General features: G+C 41.8%; 1 protein-coding gene across 3 annotated transcripts in view; it reads left to right on the forward strand.

Moving 5' to 3' along the window:
• The window catches only part of KIF5A (kinesin family member 5A), a 209,377-nt gene that overhangs the window by 103,068 nt on the left and 91,963 nt on the right, over nucleotides 1-14,346 (forward strand). For all 3 annotated transcript variants that reach the window (XM_089681366.1, XM_089681375.1, XM_089681383.1), the window contains exons 6-7: nucleotides 5,687-5,742; nucleotides 11,557-11,644. In XM_089681366.1, coding sequence (XP_089537492.1) covers nucleotides 5,687-5,742; nucleotides 11,557-11,644 — 144 coding nt within the window. The remainder of the gene's footprint in view (nucleotides 1-5,686; nucleotides 5,743-11,556; nucleotides 11,645-14,346) is intronic.

The raw sequence follows: 14,346 nt of genomic DNA on the forward strand, positions 1-14,346 counted from the left end.
GTTAATTACTCATGGTATCTCAGCTTTTAGAAGCAGTAGTTCTGCACAGTGATTGGGCTTCTTTGTTCATCTTTGTTCATCTTAGACAATGCAAGGCTATCACACTGATTAAAGACATTGGGGGTTATTTGCTAAAACTGGTACAGAAACCAATGAGCTTCCAGGTTTTATTGTCAAAGCTTAATTGAACAAGGTGAAGTTAGAAGATGATTGGCTATCATGCACAGCTGCACCAGATTCTGATTGCTCCAGTTTTAGTAAATTCACCCCAATAGCTTTGGCTAGTAAATAGATTTTACATAGTTACATAGTTAATCTGGCTGAAAAAAGATAAAAATCCATCCAGTTCATCCATTAAAAAAAAAACTTATCTCAGCAGTCCTTCTGCAGGGATGCTCTTCATGTTCTCTGATATACAGACTGTTTGTTTATTAAAAAACAAACAAATGTATAACAGCAGGTAAACATAAAATTGGACTGCAATAATGATTTTAAATAACTACTTATCAAAATTAGAGAACACTAATGCATGTCATACATTATGCATTTTTTTTCTTCAACCCATGGGATGTTTCCTAGCTGTTAGAATACAGTGATCACTGCTGGTGCCACCATCCCCTCCCTCTTAGATTGTAAGCTCCAAGGAGCAGGGCCCTCCTAACCCTCTTGTATTGAACTGTATTGTCTCCCTTAATATTGTAAAGCACAGGGCAAACTGTTGGCGCAATATAAATCCTGTATAATATAATAATAATAATGCCTATAGCTGCTGGCAGTGATCGAAAGGAAAAACCCAACAGGCTGGTTGTACTAAAGGAGAGCAATAGCCAGTCCATAGATATATCAAAATTTGTCCAGTTCCTGCTGAACCAGATGAATTTCAGTTAGTCTATGGCCGGCTTTATTAGCCTAATTATAAAGCATGAATAAGGGCTAACTGTGGCCACACTGCTGCTATTCTATAGAAAGCACCTCCAGGATATTTATAAAGCTGTCTGCTTTTTTAAGGCAGTCTATGTTTCATTTGCTTTCGGATTCTGAAGCAAGCCAAGCCCAATTTATTTCAGTGAATAGGGAAAACAATTGTGTTCAGAAACCTTTCACATAACCTGTTCAGTGCTCTCCTCTTATCCACAAGTATTCTTTCACAATATTTTCTGTATTAAATAAATATAATGTAAAGTAGTAGTAGTACATCCCAACTCCTCCATTTAACCTCTTCTTTCGCACTCACACAGTGCACACAGTCCTCCACCCACACCGACGGGAACACCCTGGACCTCGTTTTCTCTCATCTCTGCACCCTCCACAACTTCACTAACACCCCCTTCCCTCTCTCTGACCACAACTTCATTACGTTCTCCGTCTCCCCATCCTCTAACTCCTCCCCCCCAAAACATCAAACCATCACCATCAACCCTGGCAGAACGACCACACTAAAAACCTCAAACGACGCAGTCGCTTGCTGGAGCGATTATTGAGCAAAACCAGATCCCCTTGAGCGTTCTCCCTCTACAAATCCGCCTTGCTCACCTACACCTCCTCCCTCCACACCGCCAAGCAAGCCTACTTCGTAACCCTCATTAACACCTTCTCCACTTTCAACTCCCTACTCTCCCCCCCACCCAGTACCTCACTCACCGGCCACGAGATTGCCAATCACTTCCAAAACAAGATTGATGCAATCCGTAAGGACATTGCCAATACTCAATCTGGCTTCCATCCTCTACACTCCACAAAAACCGCCCTCCTCAAAATCACTAACGACCTGCTAACCGCCAAAGCTAATGGCCACTACTCAGTCCTCCTACTCCTCGATTTCTCTGCGGCCTTCGACACAGTTGACCACCCCCTCCTCCTTAATAAACTATATTTCCTTGGCATCAGAGACTCTGCTCTCTCCTGGCTTTCCTCCTATCTATCCCAATGCTCCTTCAGCGTTATCTACAACGCTACCACCTCCCCCTCTCTCCCCCTCTCTGTTGGGGTCCCCCAAGGCTCTGTCCTTGGGCCCCTTCTTTTCTCCATTTACACCTCCTCCCTCGGCAAACTGATACACTCCCACGGCTTCAACTATCACCTCTACGCCGATGACATGCAAATTTACCTCTCCACCGCTCACCTCACTCCTTCAGTCTCCGCCCGTATCACCCACCTATTGAACGACATATCAGACTGGATGTCGCTCCATTTCCTCAAATTGAACCTTTCCAAAACCAAGCTCCTAGTTTTCCCCCCAGCCCACACCCCCCCCCCATCCTCTCCATCACGACCAACAACGCCACCATCAATCCCACCCCGCAAGCCAAAGTCCTAGGTGTCACCCTAGACTCAAACCTATCCTTCCAACCCCATGTCCAATCGCTGGCAAATTCATGCAGGCTCCAACTCCGCAACATCTCCAAGATACGTATGTTCCTAACCCCAGACACTACTAAACAACTCATTCACTCCCTTATTATCTCATGCCTGGACTACTGCAACTCCCTTCTCACTGGCCTACCCCAACACAGGCTATCCCCGCTTCAGTCTATCCTGAACTCAGCGGCCAGACTCATCCACCTTACCAGCCGCTCCACTTCTGCCACCCCCCTCTGTCATTCCCTCCATTGGCTTCCGATTGCCCAACGCATTAAATTCAAACTACTAACATTGACATACAAAGCCATTCATAAAGCTGCCCCAAACTACCTCACCGACCTGATACCCAAATACCACCCAAACCGTATCTTCGCTCCTCACAAGAGCTCTTCCTTTCTAGCTCCCTGGTCTCCTCCTCCCACGCCCGACTGCAGGACTTCTCCAGGACTTCCCCCATCCTCTGGAACTCTCTACCCCAATCCATCAGACTGTCACCTACCCTCCTCACCTACAGGCGCACCCTGAAAACCCATCTCTTCAGGGAAGCCTACCCCACCCTCACCTAACAGCTGATCTCCTCCACTCCTCCTACCACTCCATCCCCCACAGCCACTTCCTCCTGTACCACTATCCCCTCCTTCCTAGATTTAAAGCTCGAAAGAGCAGGGCCCTCAAACCCCTCGTGTATTGTTTTGTTACTGTATTGTCTCATGTACTGTCCCCCACTATAATGTACAGCGCTGAGCAAACCTTTTGGCACTATATAAATACTGTATATTAATATAATAATAAGTAGAGGAGCAGTATAAGGCATTTCCAGTGATGTCTTGCTGTGTACAGAGAGTGGAAACTGCTCTTTCTCATAAATGGGTCTCTATATATTGCATTTAACAGTAAAGCCCCATGATGAATCTGTGAGCGAGCAGAAAATAATTTTAACTGGTTTCTGTTACAATGTGTTAAATTTAGTACATTAGTTGTAAATGAAAGATATAAATTCTCATTACCAATGGTTTGAATAAGCACATACTGTGAGACAGCTTGTAACTTAGAAATACATTATATAACATGTTCTTTATCAACCTATTGGTGTTGTTTACAGATGAATAGCCATATTGAAAAGCCAGTGCAAGAGTAATCAACATTTTAAAAATTCTGCAGTTTATAGTGTTTGTTGGAAAGAAAAGCCATAAACACTAGGACAATAAGTGTGCTGTTGTAGGCCATAAAGTGGGTACATTTACAGATAATCCTAAATCAGTGGGCTCAGAATACTTAGACCTAATGTAGAAGTCCTTAGTAGCCTTGGCATTTGGTCACATGATCTGGCTTTTGGTTCTGTGGGCAGAACTGGAGGATGGCAGAATAATTTTCTCTAGGATAAGTAAATACTTTACCTACCCAGCAGGCTGAATGAAATAAAACCTGAGATTGCTGTACTGACTAAGCGATGTTAAAGTGGTTCTAAAGGCTCAAGGTTTTTTACCTTCATGCATTCTATGCATGAAGTTAAAAAACATTATCTGTGCAGCATCTCCCCCTCCCCAGTCCCACCTAATACTCACCTAAGCCCCCCTAAGCCCCTTCTCGATCCAGCAATGTGTACAGGAGTCTCGGCTATCTCAAGACTCCCTCTCCTCTTTGGCTGAGACAGCAGCGGGAGCAATTGGCTCCCACTGCTGATAATCACAGCCATTAGCTCCCACTGCTGTTAATCACAGCCAATGAGAAGAGAGGGGGGTGGGGCCAAGCCACAGCTCCCTGTGTGAATAGATACATGGAGCATTGGGTGCCCCCCTAGGAAGTTGCTTGCTGTGGGGGCATCCAACAGGATGGAGGGACCAGAAGCGCCGACAGGGGACCTGAGAAGAGAAGGATTGGGGCTGCTTTGTGCAAAACTGCTACACAGAACAGGTAAGTATAGACATTTTTATTACTTAAAAAAAAAAATAGGCTTATAAAACCACTTTAATGCAGAAAACTGTACTCTACAATAGTAACTATATATATATATACAAAGCTTAGTGTTCTGTGTAAACAGGCAAAATCAAGTGGCTTCCTAATGATCCTTCTGCTTAAATAGGATGTTATAAATAATGTTTGTGGGTTTGGAGACTCTACTGCATAGCTGAAATAAATATTTCATAGGCTCAGTCTAAAGTGATGGTATCATATGCAGGAAGGCTGCTTGCATTAGGAGATCTGACACAAGTCAATGCTTTATATAGTCTGGCTCCTTTAGGCAATACATTTTGTTCTTAAGGCGATATTAAAAGCAAATACAAACATTTATTACATTACACCTAACCAATTTGTAGGTGTGGCAGCTGCATTCATTTTCCTTTTTTTTCTTTTTTTTTTCACTTGGATATCCTGCCTGTCAGTCTGTTGGTTTTTTTAACAAGCTGTCCTGCAGATGTAGCCTGTATCCCAAAGGGGAAGAAACTACTGTAACTGCTTAAAAGGTGTGAACTGGAGTTTGGTTTCAATTTGTTAGTAGGGGCAGACTGACAACTCATTTGGCCCCCGGGCAATAGGGGATCATGGGGCCCCTGGGTCCTTGCCTAGTTTCCAAATGGTCAGTCCGCCCCTGTTTGTTAGTGTATCTAAATCTGCTAGTACATCTAACACTCCCCTTCCCCAGAATGACAATGCTGCTGTCCACAGGTGTCTCTGTTGCTTCTTCATCCAGAGTGTAGGCACTCTAATTACAGGAAGGCTGGTACTAACCAGATCACCAGGTGAAAACAGGTGAAAAAAAGCCTAAAAATATAAAACTAACACAGCCATCTAATGACTGGTAAGCTGCAATATATTATATTGTTGGTTTTAATACTGCGTTAAAATTAGAAACATGCAGCTGTTAGATTTAGGTGCATGGTCCTGGGCAGTGTTTTGATCCCTTGCAATAAAGTACCCCTCCCCTACGTGAACTGCTAACCACCACCAACAATAACCCATAAAAAAAGCCCTTGATGCTGCTCATTGTCAGATTTACAAAGGTGGAACATATTTGGTTGGGGGATAGGTATTTATCAAAGCAGCTCTTCTTTACCCTAGAACACTTTTCAAGTTCTGCCTGTAGCAGAGGGAATCTTAAAGAATTTCCATGTTTTTACCTAATTACACAGTATAGAAGGCAATTGCATATTTGATATACTGCAGCTCACAGGTTCTAATTCATTTGCTAATTGCTAATATATTGCTAATTACTGTACTACACAAAGCACAATCAATTTATAATTTTAATGAAAAAAAATCTGGATGAATTGTTAGTGTTGATTTTTATTTAAAAGCTTAAAAATCAATTCTCTTGTTTTTGCAGTCTCCAAAACAAACCTTTCAGTACATGAAGACAAGAACCGCGTTCCATTTGTCAAGGTGAGAGAGGACATCTCAGTGGTTTTGTTTTCTGGCCAAGAATGTAATCACACTTTGCAAATCAAAGTTTATACTTTGTATAAAGAACATCCTGTATGAAGAAAAAGGACAAGACTGGGTAGCTGGAAATGTAGTTTTATTGTGTTCTATTATTCATGCACATTTACTTTTTTGTTTTAAAAACTTGAAGTACCGGAGGGATCTCTGGTCACCATATTTGTATGGTATAATGTTTTCTGATCACTTTTCCAGGCTCCGCAAATGCTTTCTACATTATATTGGAATGATAACTTGAGAAAATCCTATGTTACACTAAGCCTTTTTTTTGGTATTGTGCTTTTGTTATCTTTAATGAAATATTGATTTGATTGAAATATAAAAACTTAAAGTATAGCTTTTACTGAAGAGCTAGATAAAAATGAAAAATAAAAGATAAAGATAAAATAACAAAACCAGTTTTTACTGAAATATGCTCCTTCAGTGAAAGATTTCCCTCTGAGTACTGTTCTGTGACACAAGATGTCTTCAGTTTGATGGCCAGTATCATCCATCCCACTTCCTTTGAGTCCACGTTTTCCTAGACCCACCCCAGCCTGTGACTGAACAGTGAAAAGAGAGGGAGCACATAATTGGTTTCATCTCAATGTCACTTTGCTCTCTCTTCCTATCACCATGCTTCTTGTCAATGCATGAACCGGTTGGCTTCCAGTGCTGCTTCATCTTCTCACACTCCAGCCCTGCAGTATTGCTATATTTACACTGATTGCATTTTACAAATACATTTATTTACATATTAATAGTTGCAGAGATGCCGTTGTTTTTGTTTTTTATAGCGGCATAATGTTCAGCTTTAATAACAGTCATCAGAGCTTTAGCAAAAAAGTTAAAAACATTTCAAAATGCCTGGCAAAAACATTTTTGTAAGGACGTGTTTTCACCTCAGGTTCACACAGCTTTCATTTAGGATTCACACAGTTTCTTAATTGAATCCAAGTAAGAAATTATGTGATTCCTAGGTGAAAGTTGTGTGAATCTTGTGTGAACAAATATATAAATAGATTTCCATTTAAAACACCATGCTTTTCCTAGTGTCACTAGATTGAGTATATTCCCTAACAATATTTTCACTCTTCTGACAATTGGAAATGGGTAAAGACATCATAGGTGTTTATATATAGACCTGAAGAGGTTGATTTACTAAAACTGGAGAGTGTAAAATCTGGTGCAGCTCTGCATAGAAACCACTCAGCTTCCAGGTTTTATGGTCAAAGATCAATTGAACAAGCTGATTGGCTACCATGCAGATCTGCACCAGATTTTTGCACTCTCTAGCTTTAGTAAATCAACCCCAAAGTGTCCTCCTGTACGTACTCTGTCCAGTTCTGTCTTAGCCTAGGTTCACACTAGTGTTGCTTCATTATCATGTGCTTTTCAGTGAGTTTATGCAGCACATATTGCGCATTTTAACGCACGTTTCATGTGTTTTTATGCCTTGTGTATTTTTCTTAGGAGGAGACTGGTTGTTAAACACAAAACCCTGACAAAAAATGCACCAAAAAAGACATGTACCTACATTTTTCATGCATTCACATTGAAGTCTGTGGGGCCAAAAAACATACTATGATGCACCAAAAGAAGCACCTATGGCTTTTCAAAAATTGCCCCTACATCATGTTGCATGGATGTGAACACGCACCATAGAGAATAACGTGATTTCCATTGTCATGCATTGCAGCATGACAGCAGACACAAGAAAAAATTGCACCAGCATCAACGAGGTCTTGATGCCAAGCCCAACCTTGTACTACTATACTGTAGTAGGAGGTTTTGCCCCATTCTAGACACAGGCATTCCAGTTCCATATTTCCTGTGGATCTATATGTTATCAAAATACATTTTCTGCATTTATCACAAAGAAGTAACACATGAATATAGGCCGCACCATCATAAAGGAGCAGCTGTTTCATGTTACCAATAATCACTATGATCTTAAAGTCCATTACAAAAACAACAATAGTCTTTTCTGTCACAGTTTTATGTGGGCAGGTACATAGATTTGTGAGATATTATGTGGAAGCCAAGATTACAAAATATTGATCGCATGCTGCGTTACTTAAACCAAATCACAAAACAAAATACATGGTATCATTTCATCACGTCTGTGTGTTCTCAGGGACTGAATTATATTCACGCTGGTTTTATAGCTCAGATTGTACCCTTGATAAAGAGTGGTGACCCGCAGCTGAATTGGCTCTTCTGATTTACGCAACCGTTTTGCAATCAGGTTCAGTTAAGGGTTTTATTGTGATTGAGAATTTATTATTATTTTAATAATGATAATGATCGCTGTCAATGAATATAGTTTCCACTTACCCCTAAATGAATACAACTGTACAATTTTGATAGTTAATGACAGGCCTCATTTTTTATATTTTTAATGCTTTTATGAACAAGTATGTTACGTACAAAATCCTGTCTTTTTTTAATGCGCTACAATGTGCCTAGGCACAATGCGGCACAAGTGTTTTAGATTTTAGAATTTTAGGCAGTGGTGTATTTAGGTTTTTTGCTGCCCCAGGCAACAAAAAAATCAGCCCCCCCCCCACCCCCCAGAGGAGAGAGCCTGACACCAACCAACACCAGTGGCCAACAACACCCATGCCCCCCCACCCAAGAGAGCCTTCCACTAACACCAACCCCCCCAGAAAAAGAGAGAAAGACACTCACCTTCACAGCTCCAGACATCCCCAGAAACGAGAGTCGGGCTCTGCATACACCATCAAGCAGCCTGCAGCCTCTTTCAGATCCCACCTGGTCCCCATGCTACATATCTCCCTCCTTGCTGGGGGGGGGGTGCTGCCCCCCTGAAAAATGCCGCCCTAGGCAAATGCCTTGTTTGCCTTGTGGTAAATACACCCCTGCACTGAGGTGACTGTAAATGAGGGCTGGCTCACATCAAAATTGCAGAGGAAGATGGTCCGTGTTCCTGTGCAATTCCTGCGTATTCCCCTGCCATGCAATTTTACAGCCTATTTATTTGAAAAAAAAAATGTATGTGCTACTTTTGAAAAATGTACTGCACCAGTAACAAATCAGCTTCTAACTTCAGTTTGTTCAAATAAGCTTTGACAATAAAACCTAAAAATGATTGGTTTGTATGCACTACTGCACTAGTTTTAGTAAATCCCCCCGATGTGTCCTATTTCTTTTCCCCAGCAAATCCCTATTGTCAAAATGACAGTCAGGACTGAATCATAGCATTGGCTGCATCTGTGTAAAATGAAACTTCCTGACAATATCTAAACAGTGTAAAGAAGATTGATGGAACAATAAAATCTAACAACATTATTATAACATTGTATTTGCTCTTCATATGATGTCAAGTAAAGCAAATTTACAAGGAAAAAAAAAGTGTTCCAATTCCACTTAGTTTAAAGTGGTTGTAAAGGCTCAAGGTTGTTTACATTCATGCATCCTATGCATGAAGATAAAAAAACTGTGCAGCAGCTCCCCTAATACTGACCTGAGCCCCATCTTGATCCAGTGATGGGCACGAGAGAGGTCTCTCCCTCCTCATTGGCTGAGACAGCAGCTGGAGCCACTGGCTCCTGCTACTGGAAATCACAGGCAGTGAGTCAATGAGAAAAGTGTGTGGGGGGGGGAAGGGCGAGTGGTGCTCTGTGTTTGAATACGAACACAGAGCAGCTCAGGAGTGAGCCTGCCTGGTGCCCCCATAACAAGCTGCTATAGGGACACTCAGCAGGGGGATCAGGGCTGCTCTGTGCACAGAACAGGTACGTATGACATGTTAGTTGTTTAAAAAAAAAATAAATCAGCTTTTAATATCACTTGAAGTTATCACCGAATCAATAGCTCTAAAACAGAACTTCTGTGGTCCATAAAGGCTATACCTTTGCAAGACCTAAACTGGCTAAATAAAATTTTTAGGAGATATGTTAAAGTGGTTATAAAGGATTTTTTTTTAAATAACAAACATGTCTATACTTACCTGCTCTGAGCAATAGAATTGCTCCTGACTTCTTTACTCTTGCTGGTGCCCCCCAATAGGAAGCCAATTCCCATGGGGACATTTGTGCAGGCTCATTCCCGAGTCCTGCGGCTTTGTCCATTGATACAGACATCAGGACTCTGCCCTGCCCCCTGCTCCTTCGTCAGCAAGGCTTGACAGGAGTGGGAGCCAATGGCTCCTGCTGCTATTGCTCTACACAGTTAGGAAGGACAAAGCCAGGAGAGCTGCAACTCTCATGCAGTGGCTCCGGCAAGTATAAAGGGGGGGGCAAGAAGGGATTCTTTTACACAGGTTTTTTACCTTAACGCACAGAATGCATTATGGTAAAAACCCTTGAGGCTTTAGGATCACTTTAATCTCCGAAAGGCTGTATTTGTCTAATTAGGGGTGGTTCTGAAATTGTTTAGGACAATAAATATAATCCTTCTCAGTTTGGTTCTTTGTTTTGGTTTGTGTCATTGGAGTTTAACTTATCTGGTCTAGGTTTTTTTTTAAATATTAGAGTACATACTGCATTTACTGGGAAAGTCCTAAATTATGATCTTTTTGGGAAAATATCAAATCCCTCCTTGAATCATTACTTGGCTAACAAATACCTCTAGACCCAGTCCATGTTCTCCTAGCCTTATCTATACAGAACTTGACTAAATTCTCTACGGAATTGATAAATCATGTGCTGACCACAGCTAGATGTTTAATAGCTTTGAAATGGCAACAACTTACATTTCCGTCTAAGTAAGGGAGGTCGAATAATTTAAAAGAGAAATATGATCAAAGCTTTTTTTTCAATACTTCTCGTTTGGGTAACAGGAGTGCACTTACTTTTGCTCTCCTGTGATCCAGAAACAGTCGACAGTGGGCTAAAGTCCACTGTCGACTGATGTCATAGAACAGCTCCAGGCTCTGGAAAGATCCAGACCATATTTTCAAGAGTCACTCAGAGGGCTGATAAGCATCTGTCCTAGCCTACCAGCAGGTATCTGAGAACCAGAGTCAACTGCTTCTGTCCCTCGCTCCCGTCCCTTACAGTCACTGCTCTCTGCTCAGAGTGGACTGAGAACTGAGCAAGAAAAGGTCTTGTGATTGCTCCTTTTTGGGCTCAGAGCTGGTGGAAAACAGCTGCAGCATCAGTCTGATGCTGAAGCATGAAAGTATGTATGGTTATTTTTTTTAATTACCCCTAACTTCTTTAAAAGCTACATTCAATAATGTCTGGCTTTCATGGACTCTCATGAATGCATGTTAGTTCCCATGTACAGATGCTACATTTCAAGTCTACCTCATACCCATGGTCACGGAAGTGATTGGGAGCCTCCAGCTGGTTAGCTAATGGGACCCCCCCCTCTCCCCATTACACCCTCACTCATCCTCTGAACCCCCACCCTAACTTTCCTCCCTTCTTCCTCTTTCCTCGCTACTTAAGTCATCTGGTTGATGTTAAAGTTAAAAATTTGGCACAATAACATAACTAAGTATATTTATACTTCTATGATATCTCTCCGGATATGCAATTTTTTCTAATTGCACATTGACAAAAAATGTATTTGCTATTCTGAAAACTGGCAAAACATGCAATGTTCAGTATTACTTTTCCATTGTGGTATGTCTTTTCATTTCTATCACAACACCATGAGTGTATCAAGACATATTGAAATACACCATTCTCTATTTATGCGAATTGTATAAACACATAATCTTAGTGAACAGAAAGATTACAAAAATGGTTAGTGTACAGCGCACATTATCACTTGAATATCACCTTTAATTGTTGCATATTTTTTCAGGGCTGCACTGAGCGTTTTGTATCCAGCCCAGAAGAAATACTGGATGTCATCGATGAGGGAAAATCCAATCGTCATGTGGCTGTAACAAGTGAGCAATTTTTCTTTTTCTTTCCCTTAAAGGATATCTAAAAACTCTATATTTTGCAGTTTACCAGTTCTCAGATGTAGTGGCAGCAATCATTTTCAGATTAAGAACATGTGGAGCAGGTACAGAAAATACCTGATACCTGTTGATCTTGCCAGATATGCAATGTTGTCACTTCCTGTGCACTGAACTGGTATTTCAAGCAATGTCTTCCTTTCAAGCCACCTTCAGTAAGCTACACAGTTCCCTGTCACCTCACATATAGGAGTTGAAAGAGGTGTCTGTAGTCTAAATATGGAGAGCAGTCTAGTTTGACAATCATGGCTTCTTTTACATACAAAGTGGAGCCTTAGGGATGAGGGCTGTGTTTGGCGATGACATGGGTTCAAGGCGAGCCTTGCATGTTCGAGGTTCATGGTCTGTGCCAACTAATACTGGAATTTGCTGGGCTGAATTCTTTGTAACCCTACCATACTGCATGGCCTTTAAACTTAGGTCAGTTGGCCTAGAAGCACAAACAAGGGGGTTTTATTATGTACCTCCCCCCCTCACTAGTTCAGGGAAAGCTGACAGTCAGTGTAGGGGGAGTCAGCTGTTATACAGTGCTACATAGTACTATACTGCTGCTAAATTACTGTGGATTGCAGTATGGAGAGCTATATGTTCTAGTTTACTGAGGGAGAAGCAGTTAGGGATGATTTTTTCCAGGGGCAGGAGCAGTTGTAGAGGACAAGAGGAAGCAGCTGTCATAAATTTACTGGCAGCACTGCCTCAGGCCACCGCTATTCCCAGTATGCGAACTGTAATGTGTCTGTGTCACTAGACCATGCTGTCAGTGGGAGGGTACACGTAACCACGCACATGTGGTCCAGCAAGCATCACAGGGACACTACTTTTATTTCATGACACAGTGGATCAATTTGTTGGCAGCTGGGAAAGATGCAGGATGGGCACAGTGAAAGCTGGAGGTGCCTCCTCGTGTCTTTTATGTTGATGACAGCACAGTTGCTTGTACCCTCTTTTCCTCACTGGCCTTATCCTCTGACTTCTTTGAACCACCAGTCCCTCCCAAGCACCCCAGAGCATGTGCCATTCCCAGGATAAATATTAACATGCTGGTTTTGCAGCTGGTATGCCTGGAAGACAGGAGCAACACTGCACGAGAGCTTTTGGCAGCTTTTCTGGCCCAGACTGAAAGGTGGCTTACCCCATGCCAGCCTTAGCCAGGCAAGGTCATGTGTGATGATGTCACTAACCTGCTGGATCCCCTTCACCAAGGAAAACACTCGTAATTTGCCTGGCACATGTCCTCAGCCAAGGGGTACAGTGGTTTCTTGTTAAGTACCCTGGCTTCCAGGTAGTCATTTGTCAGGCCAGGAGGGTTTGTGGCTGCTAGTCACATTTGGTCATTTTTTTTTCTGTCAGAAATGCAGAGCCAACACAAGCTGCCTGCCAATTACCCCATCTGAAGCAACCCTGCATGCTGGAAATCAATTTTGGCTATGCTGCAGAGGCTACACAAGCAGCAGCAAGCCATCCTTGAGTACCTGTGAGATTACATTATGAATGCATATTTCTACTTATAATGATATATTGATGGGTAGGTAATAGCACCTCATCCTTTTATATAGTGAGAACAGAATACAGAAAATGTATGGGACTTTACTAGTTGCATCCAAACCAGCAACACAAAATATTCAATAAAATGTATATTTATTACAAATATTGTTAACATTTTATAATAAAAGAGTGTTTACAAACATAGTCAGATCAAAAGGGATGGAACCTGGGTGGTATGGGAGGACACTACAATGGGACATGCCAATAAAATACTAGCTTTTGACAAATCTGTGGTCTGACTCCCAGGACACAAGTACACAAAGGGGTTTATTTACTAAAGCTGAAGAGTGCAAAATTAGGTGCACGTTTGCACAGAAACCAATCAGTTTCCAGGTTTTATTGCCAAAGCCTATTTGAACAAGCTGAGGTTAGAAGCTGATTGGCTACCATGCACTGGTGCACCAGATTTTGAGTGAACCAGTTTTAGTAAATCTACCCCACAGTTTTTGTGACATCAATGCCTTGGGGCTCCTGATGAAGCTTAAAACATCTTGAATTTTGACTTGGTCCATATTAATGCTTGTATGAAAAAGTTGAATTAAGAAACTATGTATGACAAACTAAGATTCTAGAAGGACAAGTAATTAGAGGCTTCACTAATATGCTGTGGGTCATTCCTTTTTAATGTAACCATGTTGGTGCATTTTATTATGATTTTTGTGAGGCAGATCCAGCAGGAAACAGGGGAGGAAAATGAGGAAGAGAAGAATTAGGGTGCTGGCTTTAAGGAGGAAGAGGAAATGGGTTAGGCTACAAGGTGGACATTTCACCCTTCCCAAACCCAGTAGTTATACATGGGTGGGGTGAACTTTTTGAGGACAGTGTTGTCCTCAGTGACACCAAGGACTTGGAGTCCTCTGCTCCAGGCAATTTGTGGCAAATGGGTTTATTTATAATCAAAAACATGCAGGAAGTACCCTTTTATTCAAGGCATCAAAGAGAGAGACCACTATTGAGTGGTCACCCTTTTGGATCTCCGACACAAGGGCAAAATGGTAGATCTAGCACCAACCCAGAGGGAGCTCAAAATGCTTAATTTTGAGGAGAAGAATAAGAGCCTCCTTTTCAGTTTCCCTGATGGTGGC

The sequence above is a fragment of the Staurois parvus genome, unplaced genomic scaffold, assembly GCF_062004578.1.
Source record: "Staurois parvus isolate SC_StPar_1 unplaced genomic scaffold, SC_StPar_1.0 ptg000017l, whole genome shotgun sequence".
Lineage (NCBI taxonomy): Eukaryota > Metazoa > Chordata > Amphibia > Anura > Ranidae > Staurois > Staurois parvus.